This window comes from Dendrobates tinctorius, unplaced genomic scaffold, assembly GCF_039654945.1.
Source record: "Dendrobates tinctorius isolate UK_male_01 unplaced genomic scaffold, ASM3965494v1 ptg000049l, whole genome shotgun sequence".
Taxonomy (NCBI): Eukaryota; Metazoa; Chordata; class Amphibia; order Anura; family Dendrobatidae; genus Dendrobates; species Dendrobates tinctorius.
In genome coordinates this window covers 15,309,340-15,333,870 of record NW_027361717.1, presented here as the reverse complement: position 1 = coordinate 15,333,870, position 24,531 = coordinate 15,309,340, and the positions used below count along the sequence as shown (strand labels likewise).

General features: G+C 42.7%; 1 protein-coding gene across 1 annotated transcript in view; it reads right to left on the bottom strand.

Annotated features, from left to right (window-relative positions):
• Positions 1–24,531, bottom strand: part of LOC141091128 (alpha-1,4-N-acetylglucosaminyltransferase-like) — a 78,567-nt gene that overhangs the window by 26,766 nt on the left and 27,270 nt on the right. The window contains exon 2 of the mRNA XM_073576519.1: positions 12,197–12,667. Coding sequence (XP_073432620.1) covers positions 12,197–12,655 — 459 coding nt within the window. The 5' untranslated portion in view covers positions 12,656–12,667. The remainder of the gene's footprint in view (positions 1–12,196; positions 12,668–24,531) is intronic.

Here is a 24,531-nt window from a genome sequence, read left to right as displayed (position 1 = left end):
CGCATAGCACACCTTATACTGGAACTCGACCCTCAGGCACAGATAATACTGCTCTTGGGAAGAGATATCCTACAGGTTCATAAAGTGAGAAGTCATATCAATGGACTCCACAATGCTCCTTATGCCCAAAAGCTAGACCTAGGATGGGTCGTAATAGGAAACGTATGCTTGGGACACATGCACGCCCCATCTTCTGTGACAAGTATGCTAACAAATACATTGGAGAAAGGACGCCCATCTCTGTTTCAACCTTGCAACAAAGAGTTCCATGTCAAGGAACTACTATACAGCATCCAACTACCCAATCATTTAGTAGACTTTAATCATGACAGCAGTATGGTGTCAGGAAGCTATGAGGATCAGTTGGGGTGCATAGTCTTCCAGAGAACTAAGCAAGACAACCAAGTAGCAATGTCGGTAGAGGACAAGTTGTTCTTAGAGGTAATGGACAAGGGACTCGTAAAAGATGAGACCAACAGTAGGGTCGCACATCTCCCCTTCAGAACCCACAGACCACGTCTACCACACAACAGAAATCAAGCATTAAAACGTTTCTCCTCTCTTAAACATAATCTGCAGAATAAACCAGAGATGAAAGATCACTTTTTCTCCTTCATGTCAAAGATAGGGATGAGCTTTCCGATATTGAAATATCGGAAATCGGCCCGATATTTGCAATATCGGAATTCCGATTTCCGATATCGATATTTTTTTCACATCGGAAATCCCAACTAACCATAAGCATAACCCTACACCCTAACCCCTAACCATAACCCTACTAACTATAAGCATAACCCTAACCGTAAACCCTGACTCTACTAACCCTAACTAACCCTAACCCCTAATCCTTAACCTAACCCTAACCCTAACTAACCCTAACCCCTAATCCTTAACCTAACCCTAACCCTAACTAACCCTAACCCCTAACCCTACTAACTATATGCATAACCCTAACCGTAAACCCTTACTCTACAAACCCTACCTAACCCTAACCGCTAACCCTTACCCTAACTCTACTAACCCTAACCCTTACCCTAACCCTTACCCTACCCCAACTAATCCTAACCCAAAGAAAAAACACCGCTGTTAAGAAGATGGCGACCAGTTTTCCTGCTATATTTTTTGCTCTGTGCATTTTTCTAGCAATTTTTTTACTCCTCTGCCTCTGCAAACTCCTTCCCCATTATCCTGAGGTGTTTCCCCTCCATTTTATCCATTATATAGCACTGTAGTGGTCATTTTGTGATTCTGATTTTTTTCTCCCATTGACTTGCATTGATATCGGAAATCGGAAATTCCGATATCCGATATTTTTTCAATATCGGAAATCGGAATTCCGATATGATATCGGGCAATATCGCTCATCCCTAGTCAAAGATTTTTTAGAACTGCCATTCAGAACTAGCTTCCACTCTCAAAGACTCTGAGGAGTGCTGGTTCCTACTCATGTTTGTAGTATACCAACCCAAGAAACCGGGCCAGATTAGAGTGATGTTTGACTCTAGTGCCAAGTTTGATGATGTCTCCCTGAATGATGTTCTACTGACAGGACCAGACCTCAATAACAAACTGCTGGGAGTACTTATGCGCTTCCATAAGGATTCCATTGCCTTCATTGCTGACATGCAGCAAATGTTCCATTGTTTCCTTGTGAGAGAGAGACAGGAACTTCCTAAGATTGTCTCTGTTCCAGAACAATGATCCTACTAAAGAGGTCACAGAGTACTGCATGAGAGTGCACATCTTTGGCAATAGCCCTTCTCCTGCAGTTGCCATTTATGGACTCAAAAGGTCAAGAAGAAGAAACAGAATACGGATCAGATGTCAGACAATTCATAGAAAAGGACTTTTATGTTGATGACTGTCTGAAAGCCATGCCTTCAAACGAGACTGCCATCAGTCTTCTCAGGAGAGCGCAAGAGATGCTTGCTTGCTCCAACCTCAGGCTTCACAAAATAGCCTCAAACAGCAAAGAACTCAAGAAAGCATTCCCTTCACAAGACTTGTGTAATGGTCTCAGAGACCTGGACCTGGGGTCAGACCCCACACCAATGCAATGCAGACTCTGGCTTCTCTGGAATCTACAGTCAGACACTTTCACCTTCCAGGTCAGCCAGGAAGAAAAGTCTTTCACATGCAGAGGTGTCCTGTCTATCATCAACAGCCTGTACGATCTCTTGGGTTTTGCAGCTCCTGTTACTATACAAGGCAAAACCATACTAAGAGACTTACCGTATTTTCCGCTTTGTAAGATGCACTTTTTTTCCCCAAATTTTGGGGGGAAAATGGGGGGGTGCGTCTTACAAAGTGTACATGCCTTAACATAGGCTGTGATCGGTGGCGTCCGGTGGATGCTGGCCGGTGCTGCGGGTGTCTCCGGTGCCCAGCGGTGCTGTGTTGTGTGACCGGCGCTGCCCGGGGCTCTGCTGACATTGAGCGCCAGGCAAGAACCCCGGCATTTCCTCGGTTCCCTGTGTGTGCGCGGTGGTGCCGGTACAAAAATGGCCGACGGCGAGTGCGCAGATGGGATCTCGGGACCCAGCTCCCAAGAGATGATATTTCAGATCTCATCTCTTGAGAACTGGGTCCCGAGATCCCATCTGCGCATGCGCTGGCGGCCATTTTTTTACCGGCACCATCGTGCACACACAAGGAACGGAGGAAATGCCGGGGTTCTTGCCTGGCGCTCAATGTCAGCAGAGCCCCGGGCACACAACGCAGCACCACTGGGCACCGAAGACACCCGCAGACACACGGAGAAACCCGGCAGCAGAACAAGACCCTGCAGCAGCAGCAACGGCACACATCGGAGCCCCCCCTCATCCCTGAATGCGGCCTGCAGCATCACTCTACGCCTGCCTCCTCCAGCAGCGAGCCTGGGAATCCGCTACACTGCAACCACCAACCCCGGTAAGCCATAAGATGCAAGGATTATAAGAGGCACCACCATTTTATTAAAAAATATTTATTTATTATTTTTCTCCTCAAAATTTGTGGTGCTTCCTATAATCCGGAGCGTCTTATAAAGCGAAAAATACGGTAACTAAGGACACTTCTGACTGGGATGCACTTCTGCCACTTGATAAGAGAATCCAGTGGGAAGTATGGAAGAACTCCTTAAGAGCCCTCTCCAACCTGAATGTTCCAAGACCATACACCTCTGTGCCATCTACAGAAATACAAATCCAAAGACTATGTATCTGCAGATGCTTCTGTCAAAGCAATTGCCGCAGTTGCCTATCTCAAAACTGTGGACTCGAAAGGTCAGAGCCACATTGGATTCGTTATGGGGAAGGCCAAACTCGCTACACAACCAGAGCACACAATACCCAGATTGGACCTTTGTGCTGCAGTCAAAGCCATCGAATTAGCAGAGTTCATCACATCCGAGATGGACATTGACCTGACACAGGCCAAGTTCTACTCAGACAGCAAAGTAGTCCTGGGATACATCGACAAATGAAACCAGGCGATTCTATGTTTATGTCAACAACAGAGTGCTATGAATTAGGAGATCAGTTCATCCAAAACAGTGACATTACATTCCCATGGACCAACATCCTGCAGATCATGCAACTAGAGCAGTTGACGCAAGTTGACTAGGAAGCGCAACATGTCTCTCAGAACCAAAACTATTGTACACTGAGGAACGTTGTCCAGACACCTTTGAACTAGTGAGAGAGGACTCAGGTGCTGAAATCCACCCTCAGGTGTCTACACTTCATACAATGATTCCAGCTACTCTCCTCACCCAGAAAACAGGACTATCCAGTGCCCCTCCAGGAGGATTTGATGCTAAGGACCTCTATAAGCGCCAATGGAGACAGGTACAAAGTCTTGCCAAAACATTCTGGGACAGGTGGCGCAAACAGTATTTGTCTACCCTGCAGCCACAGACAAAGTGGCAATCTACCAGACATATATATATATATATATATATATATATATATATATATATATATATATATATATATATATATATATATATACATAGTGATTTGCTGAGAATATCCATTATGTTCAGTTTCAACCATAGATTTAATGTTTTCATTGTTTCTGGCTCCATCTAGTGGCCAGAGTCATTACCACATTGTTATTGTGTGTTTGCTTCCTGAATCTTTCCCTCCATTCGCAATGTATTCTGGGAAAGCTTGCAAAGCACCCTAGTAAGTTTGCAAAGAATTATGGTTTAGTCCAGCCCCCATTTTTCCCTCAAGTCCTCCATTTTCTCTAAAGCCTGCTTCCTGGGAACATCTCATTTCTCTTCCCCCTTGTGTCAGCATCGCTGGTAGGTAATCACGCTTCCTATATTTAATTCCTATCTCATATTAGCCTGCTTAGTTAGCTCCATTGGTTAGCTATTAGTGCAGATAATGTATGTTATGTATATTATGTATTCCTATGAACCCATCAGTACTGGGTTCATAGGAATACATGATATAGTGAGGACAGAACAATTTCAGCAAATGGATTAAGGGGTTTAGTCAGGAATAATGGTGTTCACAATGCTGAGAAATACAAGTATATACATATCAATCATGCAATACGATTAAGGAGATGTCTGATTGGTTCAAAATGTATTCCACAGCAAGACTTCAACCACAGAGTGAAGAAGTAAAGGCTCTTCAGATGTCATAAAGAACTATCTTCAGTGTACAGAAGAAGAAGAAAACGTCCAGGAACTGAAGATATGGCCTCAACAAAGCCCTCATGGAGGCTTTTTCATGGTAATGCCATATGGTCTACAGATGGAGACCAGAGGCTGGAATGGAGATCTATCCTTTATAGTGACAATTCTCACTTTTGCCTTGAACACAAGGATAGTCAATGATTGGTCTGGTGACCACTTGGGCAATGCCATGATGTATACATGTATATAATACATATATACACTCACTGGCCACTTTATTAGGTACACCATGCTAGTAACGGGTTGGACCCCCTTTTGCCTTCAGAACTGCCTCAATTCTTCGTGGCAGAGATTCAACAAGGTGCTGGAAGCATTCCTCAGAGATTTTGGACCATATTGACATGATGGCATCACACAGTTGGCGCAGATTTGTCGGCTGCACATCCCTGATGCGAATCTCCCGTTCCACCACATCCCAAAGATGCTCTATTGGATTGAGATCTGGTGACTGAGGAGGCCATTTGAGTACAGTGAACTCATTGTCATGTTCAAGAAACCAATCTGAGATGATTCGAGCTTTATGACATGGCGCATTATCCTGCTGAAAGTAGCCATCAGATGCCTGTTCTTAGCTGAGAGGAGTGGTACCCAGTGTGGTCTTCTGCTGCTGTAGCCCATCTGCCTCAAAGTTCGACGCACTGTGCGTTCAGAGATGCTCTTCTGCCTACCTTGGTTGTAACGGGTGGCAATTTGAGTCACTGTTGCCTTTCTATCAGCTCGAACCAGTATGCCCATTCTCCTCTGACCTCTGGCATCAACAAGGCATTTCCGGCCACAGAACTGCCGCTCACTGGATTTTTTTTCTTTTTCGGACCATTCTCTGTAAACCCTAGAGATGGTTGTGCGTGAAAATCCCAGTAGATCAGCAGTTTCTGAAATACTCAGACCAGCCCTTCTGGCACCAACAATCATGCCACGTTCAAAGGCACTCAAATCACCTTTCTTCCCCATACTGATGCTCGGTTTGAACTGCAGGAGATTGTCTTGACCATGTCTACATGCCTAAATGCACTGAGTTGCCGCCATGTGATTGGCTGATTAGAAATTAAGTCTTAACACACAGTTGGACAGGTGTACCTAATAAAGTGGCCAGTGAGTGTATATATATATATATATACTGTATATATAAATATTAGAGATTACAAAGCATTTATTCTGCGTATTCTCTTTACGAGGCACCTTTTAATCTATATATGTATTGTGACATTTACTTACTAAAGATATATAGAATATTATATTCAGACCTAAGTGTTTACTTCTTTTTTACAGAGATTTACCAGTTGTCAGGCAGTATTGTGGTATTTTATTATTTGTCTGTTCATGAACTTGTATGAACGCTTATTTTTTGAATGGTTGGTGAGCTGATATTTTAATTGATACCAATTTGAGGTATCTGCAACATGTTGATTTTAATGGATTGGAATTTTAGAGATGCAACAATGCCAAAAATGTTTATTTTTTATTATTTCTTTACTTTTGGTCAGGTAACATGGGGTTGATTCAACTTTTATACGTTTCTAGTTTTAAACCATTCACAATATTTGACATAACTGTGCATCGTGATCGAGAAGCGGTTCCTGCAAAATAATGATACAGTTACCTCATGGCAATTGTTCAGGCACAGTAGCTGTGAGCTCAGCTTAAGTGATAACTGAGCTACAGCTGTCATAGCCAGGGGTGGTGAGCACACAGCCCCTGGCTGTTTAACTTCTTAAATGCCATGATCAATACCATTTAGAAGGGAAGGAGAAGGAAGGGGCTCATGTTTATCCTACTCTCTATGCTGATTGCTTACACTGTGGTTTCCATGTAAATGTCATGGGGTTACCGCAAAGTAGCAGAGCCAGAGGACCACAGCGTCTGGTGCCCCTTCTCCGGCACTTAGAAGAAGCACTTCTCTGGCTTATTTAACCTGTTTATTTCTTCTAGCAGAATAGGGGTTAATCAGCCATGTTGGAAATCCCTGTGCTTAGCTGTGCTTGGTTAGCCACTCCTTTTCCCTATATAATCTGTGCTCTATTACTAATAATCAGAGTTAGCTTTTCCTGCATGGCTAAAGGAGGGAAAGAAGTTGGTATGAGAAGGAGTGCTGGAGTTTTAAGCGACTGGTGTTTGGTTTGTAATTCCTTATCCTTAACTATTTTGGTTTCTTTCCCTTCCTGCACACCCCAGAGGATTAATCTGTTATATGTGAGTGAATATTTGGTGTGTGTGGAGTTTAATGTTACCCCTTGTCTTAGTTGCCCTGTTTGTCAGGTAGGTGTACTGCAGTAGACAGTGGTGCCCCTTTCTCCCTGTGTGGGGTAAGAGAACAGATGGAGGGTTAATTTAGGAGATAAGACAAGGGCAGAGGCCCCGGCGTCTTTGCCATCTGAAGTATCCGGAGGAACATGGCGAGCTAGTTTTTGGGCCAGAAAAGGAGCCTCTGGTCCCGGGTCACCCGACAACTATGTCTCTGACAGTAAATCTCTTTAATACGGAATTAAGACAGAACTCCCAGGGAAGATTGTCTATAATGAGTCAGATGGAGACACTTTGCAACCCTAGCCTATGATCTGTCAGTGTCCTTCTTCTTAAGCATGTATAAAAGCATGGTCAGCCACAATTTTGTACACTTCCAAAAGGAAAAACACTGATGAAAAGAGAAAAGATGGAGTCCTGAGTAACTCTGCTGCCTTCTTGTAGTGAATGGAACACTCAGAAATTTCTTCTGAATCACGTCATTTAGAGATTTAGATGGAAACCTAGATGTAAGTGCTCATTGTAGAGCGCAGGATAAATGTGAACCAAAATATTATGTGAAATGTTCCAACAAAAGCTTTTACTCAATCCACAAAAACAAGTCTTAACTCAGGTCCGTCATCTGTTATTGGAAACATAGGAGTCGTCCATGTTACTGGTAGCAGAGAGGCTCTGGAAAAACTAAATGAATCTTTTCCCCTCAAAAAGAAATCCTCCAAATTCTGAGATGCCAAATCCAAATGCCCCTCCCTTCTGAGCCTCAAAGTGCATAAATCACAGTTAGCATCAACTTTTTTGTCAGTAATATAGTGATGAGAGCCCCCCTAATTTACGGGTGCATTTCTCCAGGAGCAAGAGATGAGCAAAATCTATGAGCACTACAATATATCAGCACAACAACGTACTGGGTGCTAAAACTACAATAGCAGATTTGCAATTTACACTCAGCAACATGCATTGCTGTTAGTTTCTTGAAAATATTCATAGAGACAAAATTGTCATTACTCCTGGCGATAAATTCTCAAACAGATGTAAATTCCAAAATGGGGTCAATTGAGAGGGGGTTCTTCTCTTCTGGCATTTAGGGGCTCTATATATGTATATACTATCTGCAAATTGCCTCTTCAGAGAGAAAGAGGACTTCAACTCTATAGCACCACTTGTTGGTAGTAGCTATCCTACAAGTCACAATCAAGCCTTTAACGAGTCTTCCAATATGACATGGGATAAAAGTCAAATCAGAATCTCAATTTGCAGACACAGTGTTTCGGGCTATTGGCCCTCGTCAGTACAAAGTATGAGAACTGATTTGGCTAGGTGAGAGGCTCTGGAGTGACCTCTAAGGGGTAAGGTTTCTCCTTGTGGAGAGAGACATACCAGCTTGGGCTTGTCAAGGTAAGGAGGCTTATTTGCCGTGCAATGCTCCTCTGGGAAATGTAATATGCAAATTGCTTCTTCAGAGAGAAAGAGGCCTTGAAATCTATAGTGCCACCTGTTGGTAGTAGCGATCCTACAGGTTACAATCAACCTTTTAACGAGTCTTGCAATATGACTTCCATCACACCTATCCTCAAAAAGCCCTCTCTTGACCCATCCTCTGTATCTAGCTATCGCCCTATATCACTTCTCCCCTACGCCTCCAAGCTACTGGAACAACACGTCTACCTTGAACTGTCCTCCCATCTCTCTTCTTGCTCCCTCTTCGACCGCTTACAATCTGGCTTCCGGTCACACCACTCCACTGAAACTGCCCTTACCAAGGTCACCAATGACCTCTTAACCGCCAAGAGCAAGCGACACTACTCTGTCCTCCTCCTCCTGGACCTGTCTGCTGCCTTTGACACAGTGGACCATTCCCTATTATTACAGACCCTCTCATCCCTCGGCATCACAGACTTGGCCCTATCCTGGATCTCATCATACCTAACAGACCGGACATTCAGCGTCTCCCACTCACACACCACCTCCTCACCTTGCCCCTATCTGTCGGAGTCCCACAAGGTTCAGTCCTTGAGCCCCTGCTGTTCTCTATTTACACCTTTGGCCTGGGACAGCTCATAGAATCTCATGGCTTTCAGTATCATCTCTACGCTGATGACACACAGATCTACATCTCTGGACCAGATATCACCTCCCTACTAACCAGAATCCCTCAATGTCTGTCCACTATTTCATCCTTCTTCTCCCCTAGATTTCTGAAACTCAACATGGACAAAACAGAATTCATCATCTTTCCCCCATCTCACGTGACCCCCCCCCTACGAACCTATCAATTACAGTAAATGACTGCCCACTCTCCCCAGTCCCACAAGCTCGCTGCTTCGGAGTAATCCTTGATGCTAATCTCTCCTTCAAACCACATATCCAAGCCCTTTCCACTTCCTGCCGACTTCAACTCAAAAATATTTCACGAATCCGTTCATTCCTCACCCAAGAATCTGCAAAAACCCTAGTCCATGCCCTCATCATCTCTCGCCTTGACTACTGCAACCTCCTGCTCTGTGGCCTCCCCTCAAACACTCTCGCACCCCTCCAATCTATTCTAAACTCTGCTGCCCGACTAATCCACCTGTCCCCCCGCTATTCCCCAGCATCTCCCCTTTGTCAATCCCTTCACTGGCTCCCAATTGCCCAGAGACTCCATTACAAAACCCTAACCATAACATGCAAAGCCATCCACAACCTGTCTCCTCCGTACATCTGTGACCTCGTCTCCCGGTACTTTCCTGCACGCAACCTCCGATCCTGACAAGATCTCCTTCTCTACTCCCCTCTTATCTCCTCTTCCCACAATCGCATACAAGATTTCTCTCGCGCATCACCCCTACTCTGGAACTCTCTACCACAACATATCAGACTCTCACCTACCATCGAAACCTTCAAAAAGAGCCTGAAGACCCACCTCTTCCAACAAGCCTACAACCTGCAGTAACCACTGATCGACCAAACCGCTGCATGACCAGCTCTACCCTCGCCTACTGTATTATCACCCATCCCTTATAGATTGTGAGCCCTCGCGGGCAGGGTCCTCTCTCCTCCTGTACCAGTTATGATTTGTATTGTTTAAGATTATTGTACTTGTTTTTATGTATACCCCTCCTTACCTGTAAAGCGCCATGGAATAAATGGCGCTATAACAATAAATAATAATAATAATAATAATAATAATAATAATAATAATAATAATAATATGACTTAGGCCTGTTTCACACTTCCGTTTTTGACCATCAGTCAAAATCCGCCGTTTTTGCAAAAAAACGGATCCGCAATTTTTTTTGGTGCATCCGTTTTTTTCCCCATTGACTTGCATTACCGGCGGATCTTGACGGATGGCCATCTGTTGGATCCGGTTTTTTGCATCCGCCGAGATGCCTGGACGGACCATGTAACGTTTTTTGCACTGCAGGATCCGCATTTTTATAGAGCGCATGCCCGGAGGAATGAAGTCAGGAGGAAATTTAACCCTGAAATCATTTCTGGAGGACAGAAAAAAAAAAAATCTCTCTCTCCTTTCCCGGGCAGCGATTCCTTTAAAATTCTTCATTCGGCGGATCCGTAAAAAAAAAAAAAAAAAAAAAAAGGCCGGTGGCATCTGTTCACATCAGTTAACAACGGATCCGCTTTCCGCCATTTTGGCGGATTTTAACTGATACAAAAAAAAGTGATGTGTGAAACAGGCCTTAGGATAACAGCCAAATCAGAATTTCAATTTTCAGACATTGTGTTTTGGGCTATTGGCCCTCGTCAGTGCATATTCTATGAATATTTGTTCTAAAAAAGTTTAATAGCGCTCCTTCTGTCCCGGGTCTCATCGTGTGGCTAAGCGGTACTGTACAGGACATATAGGGTATTGCCACTTTCAGCAGAAATTGTATAACAAATTTTGGTGCCATTTTTACCCATAAAAAAATGTTACAAATTGTTTGTAGCAAAAATGTAATTATTTTTTCTTAACCACCCAATGGTATAAAATTCTGTAACACATCCTAGGTGTCAACATGATCTATGCACCTCTAGATGAATTTATTGAGAGGCTTAGTTTGTTATTTGGGGTCACTTATTAGGAGGTTCTGCAGATCTGGCACATCAGGAGCTTTTGCAATGGGTCATGGCACCAGCAAACCATAACAGCAAAATCTGAACAATAATATGATGCTCCTTCCCTCCTGAGCTTTCCACTATGACTAAAAAAATATTTCCCGATTACATGTAGGGGATTGTCACACTCAGGAGAAAATGCACAACAAACTATAAAGTCAATTTTTTCCTATTAGCGCCTACAAAAATTATAAAACTTAGAGATAAAAAAACATTTTAGTGTTAACAAATGTAATATTCTTTCTTCACCACCCAATGGTATAAAATTATGCGAGTCACAAGCAGCGTCAACACGTTCACTGTATTCCTAGTTGAATTAACTAAGGTGTATAGTTTGTAAAATGGTATCAATTTTGGGGGTTCTGCTTTTCTATCAACTGAGGGTCCCTGCAAATGTGACATGAAGCCTTCAAACCATTCCAGCAAAATCTGAACTCCAATATGGTGATTCATTGCTATGCTATCCTGTCTATCGTCTGTAGAAGTCCCCTCTATAATGTAAAGTGCTGCAGTATATGTTGGCGCTATGGAAAAAAAATATTTTTATTATATTATTATTATTAATAAATAGGACAAAATAACTGAAAACCTCAGCATACATAACTATTCACCCCCCTAAAATAAATACTTTGTAGAGCCTCCTTTTACAGCAATTACACCTGCAAGTCGCATTGGATTAGTCTCTAAGAGCTTTCCACATCTTACCACTTGGATTCTTACCCATTCTTCAGGGCAAAACTGCTCCAGCTTCTTCATGTTAGATGGTTTCCTCTGGTGAACAGCAATCTTCAAGTCTGACCATAGATTCTCAATTGGATTAAGGTCAGGGCTTTTTGACTAAGTCACTCGAAACATTAATGGGTTTCCCCTTAAACCACTAGAGTGATGCTTTAGTAAAATATAATAAGAGCTGGAATGGTCATATGACAATAGCCATAATTAAAAGCCATTGACTGAGAGTGACAGCAGCATTTAAGTGAAGAAATATCAGTGACAATACCTGGCTGCTACAAAGCTGGCAAATGTTCTGTATAGAGCGAGCTCAACTAATCCTTACAATGAAGGGGCCAAAGCTTTGGTATAGCTCTGTGTCTCGTTTAAAGTCTTTCCAAGAATACGTCTGGCTAACTTTTTCTTAACATTTTATTTCCATATAACGTGGCTTACCTTCTTATACCAAGCCAGAAATGGTGTCTCAGCAAATAATTTCTCCAATCTCAGAGGTAAAAAATAGATATTCTTATAGGATGAAAGGGTTGGGTAGTGTTGCTGGATTTTCATCACATCATCTTTAATTATGTCATCTAGTCCTTTCATGAAGAAGATCACTGGTCTGTCCAGATAAACTCGAGCTGCTGATTCAATTGAGCATAAAACCAATGATGGCTCATCCATTCTGTCTGTGGTTTCTACAAATAAGATACTATTTCCTTGCTGAAGAACATCCCATCCCTTGTTAATATTGCAGTTAATAACATTCTCTGATCTTGAGAAATGAGATACAAGAGAATTAGGAATTAGGAAGTCTTTGATGTACATGCCTTTTTGTTTGATGATGCTTATGGTGAAGAAGCTTAAAAATGCTATAAAAATCAAAATGGTAAGAATCCTTAGCTGCTTCAACATAGCTGTGATATCCTATAATATATGAGAAGAAAAAATAGATAATTAGGCATGGTTACACTGGACTACTGCTGCACCAAACAATCCTCCATTTGGCCCAGGCTCTATGATAATAATGTACTACAAATTTCACAGAAATCCACTCCAGTTGGAGGTGACTTTCGTGCTCATCAGTTGTTTTTAGCATTTATAGTTCTTATGCGTTTTCATGAAATACGAGTATCTAATTCTTATAAATAATCTAATTGAGTGTACAGTAGATATTAAATGTCTAAACACCCCTGCAAAAATGCTAGAAGAAGTGGCTTAAACAATGACATTACTAGGACTGAATATCCCTCAAAAAATTGATGAAAAGATAAGAAGAAAAGTTTTCTGGGAGGCTGTCAAAAAGCATACAGCAATATTAAATACCTGCAGGAATTTTTGTCTCAGTTGGGTACTGCATGCGACAAAGATTTGCCATATCCTTCATATGTCTGGCTTATAGTATACAGTTGCAAGAAGAAAGACTTTTCTTCAAAAGAAAAACATCCAAGCCCGACTATGTTTCTCTAAAACCTACAAGATGTCTGACAAAATTCATATGAAAAAAAAAAAATTTGTGGTTAGAAGAGACACGTTTATTTGTCCAAAAATCCTAAATATATGTTTGGTTCAAAGCCCTCACTGTGCATCACCAAAAAATAACCATACCCGCATTATAGCATGGTGGAGGCAGTACTGTGCTTTGGGAATGTTATTCGGTAGCTGGAACTGGAACTTTAGTCAAGGTGGAGGAAATTATGAACAGTTTCCATTTCCAATATCAGTCAATTTTGTAACAAAACCTTCAGGCCTCTGCTCAAAAGCTGAAGATAAAGTTAACTTTTTTCAACATGACAACAACGTGAAGAATATCTCCAAATCAACAAAAAAAAATGGCTGCACCAAAAGAAGATCAAATGGACCAGCTGGAGCACAGATCTGAATCCATTTGAAAATCTGTTGATTGATCATATGAGGGCACCGTATACAGGATATGCACTTACTTTTTCAAAGTTTTATTCTTTTTTTCAAAACAAAACAAGTCAATATCATCGAGTTGACGCAACAGACGTTAGATCATACAAAATCAAGTGCAAGCGCAAACATAGCGATCGAAGTAATGGATAAAGTACAATAAACGGTATGTCACAAATCAAGTTGAGGGACCACTTTGTTAAATAAAAATCCTACCAAACTCATACTAACTGGGGAGGGAAGACATGGTCCCATACAGACCATTTCTTGAAGAATTTGTTGAAGTCATCATTATGAAGAGCGAATTGTAGCTCATGTGATCTATGTTTATTGATCAGTTTAATTATGTCATTAGAACTAGGTAAAAAATTGGATTTCCAATGGTATGCTATGGTGTTCTTCGTGACGAGACATATATGATTGAAAATAGGTCTCAGTGAATGATCTCTTTCATCCAAATTTAATGAAAGCAGGGCAATGCAGGGAGTAAGGTTGAAAGGCTTTCCAATTATTTTGCTGATTATAGATGAAGAGATTTGAGACCATAACAATTTAGTCATTGGGCATCCCCAAAAAACATGCAGAATATCCCCTTTTTGGCCGCATCCTCTCCAACAAAGTGGGGAGTTTGAGGAACCTATGTGAGCCAGTCTGTTGGGAGTGTAATACCATCTGGAGATAGTTTTATAGTGGGTCTCCTGTAGTGGGATGGACATTACAGATTAGTAAGCTGAAGAAAGAGCGTCCTCCCAACATTCAGCAGAGAATGAAGAGTTGAGATCCTTCTCCCAACTCAACATTGAGGGATTTTTAAGTAATAATGTGTCGTTATTAAGATTATCAGGATATGCACTTACAATCTGACAGATTTGGAGTGGTACTGCAAAAAAAAGAGTGGGCAAAGATTGACAATTCTAGATATGCCATTCTGATAGACTCCTACTTAAAGAAGAACAAACTGAATGTCATTAATTCAAAGGGTACTGTTACAAAGGATTAGTTGAAGGGTGGCTAAATTTATGCAACAGCTTTATTTTAGTTCCTTATTTTTCTTTTACAACTTTACAACTTGTCCTTACCCACATGACTACTGGGATAGTCCACTTAGCGACCGACACATGTTCAAGTGTTTGTGGCCAGGGACACTACATTTGCCTGATGGCACACTGAGTGAACATTGTGGAAGCCGAGGCCGAGTCCCACCCTGACATGGCACATGTGCTACGGACACTGAGGTTTGCTGGCACAACTTCTATCAGGGTTTCCTCCACCTCCTACACGAGTTCCTGCAGCCTCTCCTTCTCATTCTCCATCTATGAAGTGCTATCTCAGAGCACATCCTCCACATCAGCCGGAAGCTCTGCAGCACTGCCTCTGTGAAGCACAACAGGCTCTGCTGAAGCTAATTTGTCTAGGAAACAAATCACACACTGCGGCAGAGTTGTTTAACCCCTTAACCACTGCTGGTGCGCTTTTTAATGGCTACTTGTTTCTCAACAATGCTTTATAACGGTGCTGAGAAATAGATGTATAGCATCCCCCAGCGTCAGAAAATCTCCGTGGTCTCAGCTACCGGGTTCTCCACTCAGTCTCACTGAGCTAGTTTGCAAAGAAGAATCGGCAAACACTCCATCCCCTAGATGTGCAAAGCTGGTAGAGACATACCCTAAAAGACTTGCATCAGTAACTGCAGTAAAAGGGATTCCTATAAAATATTAACTTAGGGGGGCTGAATACAAATGCACATCACAATTTTCAGATTTATATTTTTAACGAATTTAGAATACCATGTATCATTTCCTTTATACTTTGCAGTGCTTGGTGTTGGTATATCACATAACATACAAATCAAATAGAAAGTAAATAAATAGTAAATAAAAAGTTTGTGGGTGTAACCTGAAAAAATGTGGAACGGTTCAAAGGGTAGGAATACATTTTTAAGCAACTGTACATACACCTCAAAACATATAACACTGACAAATACATATCATCCCAATAAAAAATGACTCACATGACTACTTTGACTAAAAATAAAAAGTTAGGACTCTTGAAATATGACAATAAAAATTTGATGAAATGAATAAGTGCGTGACTCTATGAATTTTAGAATCATAGAATCGTAGAGTTGGAAGGGACCTCCTGGGCCATCTGGTCCACCCCCCTGCTCAAAGCAGGATTCGCTAAATCATCCCAGTCAGATGTCTGTCCAGACTCTGTTTGAAGACTTCCATTGAAGGAGAACTCACCACTTCTCGTGGCAGCCTGTTCCACTCATTGATCACTCTAACTGTCAAAAAGTTTTTTCTAATATCTAATCTGTGTCTCCTCCCATTCAGTTCCTTCGTCTATGGCAGTTATGAAAACAGACAAACCTTTGTTTGTGATAGGAATAACTCTTTAATGATTGTAGTAAATGTTGTAAATTATGTATTTGGATTTATCAATAAATATAGCAAATCTAATTTCATAGACCAAATATGGATTATAAATCGGCTAAAACTTAAAGTTTGTTAAAGGAATTAAAAAAAACTTGTTTTACCTGTTACAGGTTACAAGGTGCTTTCAATGCCCGGTGTATGATGGATAACAGCAAGCAATTTGCTTTTAGATCTTGTTCCTACTAGTAAGTGCTCGGTCTTCCTCAAATACTAATCTCTGAGTATGAGCAGCTGATCTACTACAGGACAGCTACTCACGGTGACTCCACCTATGCCTACCTCTGTTCGCTATTTTCACTGATTGCCGTATTCACTAATTGATATATAGCCCGACACACTCTTCTCCTGTAACTTATTGGATAAACAGCTCTGGCAAAAAGTAAGAGACCACCACATCAAATCCCTGTCATGGGCAGCCCATTCTCCAGACCTGAGCCCCATTGAAAACCTCTGGAATGTAATCAAGAGGATGATGGATAGCCATAAGCCATCAAACAAAGAACTGCTTACATTTTTGTGCCAGAAGCAGTGTGAGAGACTGTTGGAAAGAATGCCAAGACGCATGAAAGCTGTGATTAACAATCATGGTTATTCAGTACAATATTGATTTCTGAACTCTTCCTGAGTTAAAACATTAGTATTGTTGTTTCTAAATGATTATGATCTCGTTTTCTTTGCATTATTTGAGGTCTGAAAGCACTGTTTTTTTTTATTTTGACCATTTTTCTCTGTCAGTAAAAAAATACAAAATTTATTGCTTGGAAATTCGGAGACTTGTCAGAAGTTTATAGACTAAAAGAACAATTTACATTTTAATAAAAAATATTCCTATTAATAGAAAAATCAGACAAACTGAACATTTGAAAGTGGTCTCTTATTTTTTGCCAGAGCTGTATATCAGTGATTGGCGAGCACCAGTGGCGATGCTACCCCCGCGCTCTGAGGGAGCCCACCGGAGCTACACTACTGTTACTGTTTTGGCGTGCACAGCGCGCCCTTACAGTTAGAGTCTGCAGCAGAGCAGGGAGAATCGATCTCCCTACTCTGCCGCCCGGCCGCTATGGGCCCCTGAGAAGGCGGTGGGGGGCCCTGGTGCCAGCAGTAGGCCCCCCACCTCACAGCCAGCAATGTCATCCTGGGCTATTCTGTGCGCACAGGACCTGTGATGAGGTCACAGGAGGGGCGGAGTCAGGGGTCACATGATCAGGGGCTTCAGTGGCTGAAGGACTCTGCTGTGCTGGTTGTCATGGTGCTGGATGAGGTGAAGTTTATGTGTGGGGTCAGGAGGGGTTTACAGGGTGGATGTTACAGAGCTGTGTGTGTAGAAGGTGTACGAAGCAGAGATATGCATGTATGAGGTGTACGGAGGAGCGGAGCCGCGTGTATATGGGGTGAGCGTAGCCGTATGTATATGGGGTGTACGGAGCGGAACCGTGAGTGTATGGGGTGTACGGGGTGTACGGAGTGGAGCCATATGTGAACGAATTATATGGAGTGGAGCTGCGTGTGTACGAGGTGTACGGAGCGGAGCTGCTTGTGTACAAGGTGTACGGAGCGGAGCCATGTGTGTACGAGGTGTACAGAGTGGAGCCGCGTGTGTATGAGGTGTACGGAGCGGAGCCGTGTGTGTATAGGGGGTGTGGAGTGGAGCCGTGTGTGTAAAGGGGGTGTGGAGTGGAGCCGTGTGTGTATAGGGGGTGTGGAGTGGAGCCGTGTGTGTAAAGGGGGAATCAGGTCCAGTAACAGGGACACATGTGGCAGCAGCGGCTCAGCATTGGGGTATTAGGTTCAGTAATAAGGACACCTACAGCAGCAGCGGCTCAGCATTGGGGTATCAGGTGCAGTAATAGGGACACCTACAGCAGCAGCAGCTCAGCATTGGGGTATCGGGTGCAGTAATAGGGACATACAGCAGCAGCGGCTCAGCATTGGGGTATCAGGTGCAGTAATAGGGACACATATGGCAGCAGCGGCTCAATATTGTGGCCTCAGGTGCAGTAATAAGGACACGTACGGCAGTAGTGGCTCAGCATTGGGGTATCAGGTGCAGTAATAGGGACACGTACGGCAGCAGTGGCTCAGCATTGGGGTATCAGGTGCTGTAATAGGGGCACATATGGCAGCAGCGGCTCAGTATTGGGGTATCAGGTGTAATAATAGGGATACATATGGCAGCAGCAGCTCAGTATGGAGGTATCAGGTGTAGTAATAGGGACACATACGGCAGTAGTGGCTCAGCATTGGGGTATCAGGTGCAGTAATAGGGGCACATACAGCAGCAGCAGCAGCTGCTCAGTATTGAGGTATCAGGTGTAGTAATAGGGACATACGGCAGTAGTGGCTCAGGATTGGGGTATCAGGTGCAGTAATAGGGGCACATACGGCAACAGTGGCTCAGTATTGGGGTATCAAGTGCAGTAATAGGGATACATACGGTAGCAGCGGCTCATTATTGGGATATCAGGTGCAGTAATAGGAACGCATACTGCAGCAGCGGCTCAGCATTGGGGTATCAGCAGGATGAGGGGTTTTTGCAGGTTGGGGATAGATGGTGATGGGGCTGGAATATGAAAAGTGACGAATGTCATTGTTGTATTTTCTGTAGCAGAGTCGTGGCTGGAGGAGTTGTCATGTCGGTCTGGGCCAGATGGAAAAGATGTGAAAAGTGAACGATTCCATCAGAAAGAACGTCAGCGGTAAGACAGCAACTATAACTGTGCAGTAATCACATATGTTTTGTAGGACTGGTATTTACCACTGACCATATGGCGGTAATATCAATATTGGTCTTTATATAGAGATTATTTTCAGTAGCAGCACGGTCATCTGCTCAGGTTCTCCTCCACTATTAGGGTGCGTCACCGAGTTGTAATCAAAGTTACCTAGTTAGGGTCCACTCAGAAGTTTCGCCCCCCGAACCAAAACGCAAGCTACGCCTCTGGCGAGCACTAAAATACTAAGGTGTTCATTGCTCGGGTCGAGCAAACTAGAATGCTCGGGTGCTCGACCTGAGCAATGAGCCCAATGTAAGTCTAGGGGAAACACGAACATTTTTCCGGCGGCCTCTCTGGCGGTCTGCAGAGGGACTAGAAATTGTGGAAATAGATGGGTACAGTGCTTAAATGACATGGGAACAGCATGGGGAAGACCCCTGGAAGAATTTCTAACTCCCAGGTCACTGCTCTGAACAATGTTGGCACAGTCTTACGCCACTTTTACTGACTCACAATACAACATTCAAAAATGAAACCAAAATGGATTTTCCTTGGAAATATGTTAAGGAACATACTTTCCAGGGTGATCACTTGTGTCACGGAGTGACTGACCAGTGTGACAAGACCCAACAGTTGCTTGGTTGCCAAACAGCGCAACACACCAGGGAACACTAGGGAAACTATAACAATGGTGGGCCCTGTCAATAGGGAATGGGGGAATGGACACCTCTTGCACTCACCTGAGGATGTGCCCTGATCTCACTATCACCCCGATACGGGTTCTTTCAACCCGTCACCGAGCAGGATACCTAATCCCTCACTTGCCCTGATCTTATCCCTAAATAGCAAAACTACTCCTGCTTCTTCATGTTAGATGGTTTCCAGTGGTGAACAGCAATCTTCAAGTCTGACCACAGATTATCAATTGGATTAATGTGAGGGCTTTTTGACTAGGTCACTCCAAAACAGTTTTGGGTTTCTCCTTAAACCACTAGGGTGTTGCTTTAGTAAAATATAATAAGAGCCGGAATGGTCATATGACGTAATAGCCATAATTAAATGCCATTGACAGAGAGTGACAGCAGCATTGAAGTGATCAAATAGCTGTGACAATAATTGGCTGCTATAAAGCTGGCAAATGTGTATGGAGCGAGCTCAACTAATCCTAACATTCAAGGGGCCAAAGCTTTGGTATAGCTGTGTGTCTCGTTTGTAGTTTTTCCAAGAATATGAACACATCCACAGGGAAATAAGATGTAACTAATATCCCAGAAAAATGAAGCGAACCAATAAATATTCTGTGATAAAATCACAATATTTTTATTTCATGAAAAAAGAATTAAAAAAAGACTACATGTCATTTTAAACATAATATACCCCTAGGGGAAAATTACACAGCCCAAAATTTCATAATCCAATTAATCAATATATTAAATATATCACAATTTAAATGTCACAGGAGGTATAATCAAAAAAACCGCTTCCTAATGTTAATTTCAAATATCATTATATAAAGTTAACAATTAAAATAACTCCATGATACACATCAATAAGGTCTATAGTCTCCATATATGCAATAATTTTATCCACAAGATATTATATAATAATCCAAGCAGGAGACAAGGGGGCGTCAAGAAGCAAGAAGGCGAAACGCGCGTCGGGGCGCGGGGTTCTCTTGCACGGCTCCTATTTATGGTCATATTGCAGAGAAGGTAATTAAGTTTTATACTTATATTCCATACTGTGTAACAACTGCTTCTATCTTATATATATTTTTTCGGTGTCTCCTGCTTGGATTATTATATAATATCTTGTGGATAAAATTATTGCATATATGGAGACTATATTATAGACCTTATTGATGTGTATCATGGAGTTAATTATTTTAATTGTTAACTTTATATAATGATATTTGAAATTAACATTAGGAAGCGGTTTTTTTGATTATACCTCCTGTGACATTTAAATTATGATATATTTAATATATTGATTAATTGGATTATGAAATTTTGGGCTGTGTAATTTTCCCCTAGGGGTATATTATGTTTAAAATGACATGTTGTCTTTTTTAATTCTTTTTTCATGAAATAAAAATATTGTGATTTTATCACAGAATATTTATTGGTTTGCTTCATTTTTCTGGGATATTAGTTACATCTTATTTCCCTGTGGATGTGTTCATAGTTATAGAAGTGCCATTATAGCAGTGTTGAGGACACTATAGTGTGTTAATTTTCCAAGAATATGGCTGGCTAACTGCAGCTTCACTGGTATGAATTCTTTTTATTAACATTTTATTTCCATACAGCGTGGCTTACCTTCTTATGCCAAGCTAGAAATGGTGACTCAGCAAATAATTTCTCCAATCTCAGAGGTAAAAAAATAGATAGATATTCTTATAGGATGAAAGGGTTGGGTAGTGTTGCCGGATTTTCATCACATCATCTTCAATTATGTCATCTAGTCCTTTCATGAAGAAGATCACTGGTCTGTCTGGAACTCTATTTTATTTTTTTTAAACATATCAAAAAAACATTCCAGAAATAATATAGACATACATAAACAAAATATATTACACAGACATACAAAAACTTGTGCAACCTCATGCTTAGTAATCCGATACTGGAAAGTCCAAAAGTCCAGAATCCTACAACTTTTTCCGCCTCCAAGCTTTGCAGCTTGAAGGACCCCCAGCAGGAAACCTACTATATAAAAAAAAAACAGAAAACACACAAAAAAAAACAATTTTTCCCATTCATTCACATTCAGCCCCATTTGTACCTCCACTCATGCTCCCATTCACACCTGTTTATAAAAAAAAAGAAGAAACACAAAACTGGCCCTCTGCCTTAACCAAAACCCTTCCGCCGATCTGGCAAAAATTCTACCTATAACACACATTATTATTTTTTTTTCCCTTACCCTCCACCCACACCACAGGTCCACAAGTTCGTAGCCTCTCTCAAAAGACACCCAGGTCCATGAAAGTTTATGGCCCTTTCCCACACAAAAAAAACCCTTCATCAAAACTCTTTGGCACTCCTGTTCTTATTTGTGGGGTCCATGAGTCCAAACTCTTGCCCCAGCTCCGTCTTTTGCTTTGGGTCCACTGGTCTGTCTGGATAAACTCGAGCTGCTGATTCAATTGAGCATAAAACCAAGGATGGCAGATCCATTGTCTGTGGTTTCTACAAATAAGATACTATTTCCTTGCTGAAGAACATCCCTTGCCTTGTTAATATTGTAGTTAATAACATTATCTGATCTTGAGAAATGAGATACAAGAAAATTATGAATTAGGAAGTCTTGGTTCTACATGCCTTTTTGTTTGATGATGCTTATGGTGAAGAATAGGGATGAGCGATATTGCCCGATATCGTATCGGAATTCCGATTTCCGATATTGAAAAAATATTGGCTATCGGAATTTTCGATTTCCGATATCAATGCAAGTCAATGGGAGAAAAAAAAAAAAAAATCGGAATTACAAAATGCCCACTACAGTGCTATATCATGGATAAAATGGAGGGGAAACACCTCAGGATAATGGGAAAGGAGTTTGCAGAGGAGCAAAAAATTGCTAGAAAAATGCACAGAGCGAAAGCTGTAGCAGGAAAACATCATCTTCTTAACAGCGGTGTTTTTTCTTTGGGTTAGGATTAGTTGGGGTAGGGTTAGGGTTTATGGTTAGTAGGGTAAGGGTTAGGGGTTAGGAATAGCTATGGTTAGGGTTAGTGATTTTAGATTATTAAATTAAAACTGCCGGTGGTGGTGTCAATATGCCCTTTGACTGACGTGTCTGCGTTCAGCTCACCTTGCTTTGCAGGGAGTTTCCAGGAGCACCACGTGGAGAAACGGATACACTCCCTTTAAACCATGCTTAGTCTTCTTCTGCTGATTATATTACTGTTATTCAGTAATTCTGCATATTGATATTCTGCTTTTGGTTCATGTACATCTGCTCCTACTGCTTCCTAAACCTCTGTCTATGGTTATCCTGCTATTGGCTGGTCGCAGAATGTCCCAAACCCAGAGGAAATACGCAGAAGCAACAGTAGGCACAGGAACTTGAGAGAATTAGCTGGTGAGTCTGGAACCCGTATAGGCAGCAGAAATCAGCATAAGAGCCAATGGAACTAACAGGCACCAGCTGACGTTACCGGAGGCCAATAACTAAGCAGGAGGTAACCTGTGCCAGAATGCACTACCAAGGACCAGCAGATGTTACTGGAACTCGGATACCACAAAGGAGGGACCTAAGCCATTGACTCTACTGGAACCCAGATAAGCAGCAGAAGGTAAAAAGTGCCAGTGGCTGTACTGGGCAACAGCGGACACTACTGTAGCCCGGATACCACAATGTAGTAGTGAGATAAGCCAAAAGCACTGCCGAGAAGCCCAAAAAACCCCCACAAAGACGCAAGTTCAAGAGCAAAAAGATAGGAGTCCGGGAACATCTGCATCTGTCTTCCTGTCTTGGGTCTTCTGCATCTGTCTTCCTGTCTTGGGTCTTCTGCATCTGTCTTCCTGTCTTGGGTCTTCTGCATCTGTCTTCCTGTCTTGGGTCTTCTGCATCTGTCTTCCTGTTTTGGGTCTTCTACCAGAGTAATGTCTTCTCGGCAGAAGGTGCAAGAGCCACATTTGCCCCCGCAACCCGGACACAGTCTTCTTTACTCCGCAGTCGCAGCAGGGGAGGAGGAGGGCATACTGGCACTGTCGAGACCAGCCTTGAGTGCCAGGTCTCGGAGTCCACGTAGGGGGCTCCTACACTGCCGACACCACGGATAACAGCAAACTGAGCCAGAATGATATACGGCGGGGGCGTGGAACAGTGCGGCGGACACAACCGTGTAACGGCGAGCGTTGTCGAAACACGGTTTGGAGCAGGAGGTACCCGTGCCCTTTGGCACTCCCGAGAACCAGCTGGCGATGCTTGAACTCGGTTTAGCCCTTGGGGGAGGCACCTGAGTCCACACTTCACTGCCAGAAAACAGCCGGTTTGGCTGGATCCCGCCTCTTGTGCTTTTGCCTATAGGCGTTTGGCAACTGTCGTCCTTTTTTTCCTCTTTGGTCTAACGAGGTACAGCTGGCGTTACTGTTGCCCAGAAACACAGCATGCTGTGAAAGTGGCAGTCACGGAAATGGGCACTAACTGGTGGTACTAGAGCCCAGAAACACAGCATGCTGTGAAATCAGCAGTCACGGAAATGGCACTTGCTGGCGGGACTAGAGCCCAGAAACATGGCATGCTGTGAAAGTGGCAGTCACAGAAATGGGCACTAGCTGGCGGTACTAGAGCCCAGAAACATGGCATGCTGTGCAATCAGCAGTCACGGAAATGAGCACTAGCTGGCGGTACTAGAGCCCATGGAAAACAGTATGAGGTGAAAGAGTCAGTCACAGAACCAGGAGCTAGATGTTGGTAGTAGAGGCCAGAGCACTGGCATAACAGATGACGCTGTGTGCAACATAGGCACATGACAGAGCATGCATACTGCTACAAACCATGCATGTAACCTGTCTACTCTGGCCGAGGGCAGCAAAAGTCAACAGAAATCCAGGCCTGGTTCATTTTTAGGAATGTAAGCCGGTCCACATTTGCAGCGGATAGTCTGGTACGTTGGTCTGTTAGTACATTGCCAGCTGCACTAAAGACACGTTCAGAAATCACACTGGCACCAGGACAAGCCAGGACCTCCAAGGCATACTGGCTAAGCTCGGGCCAT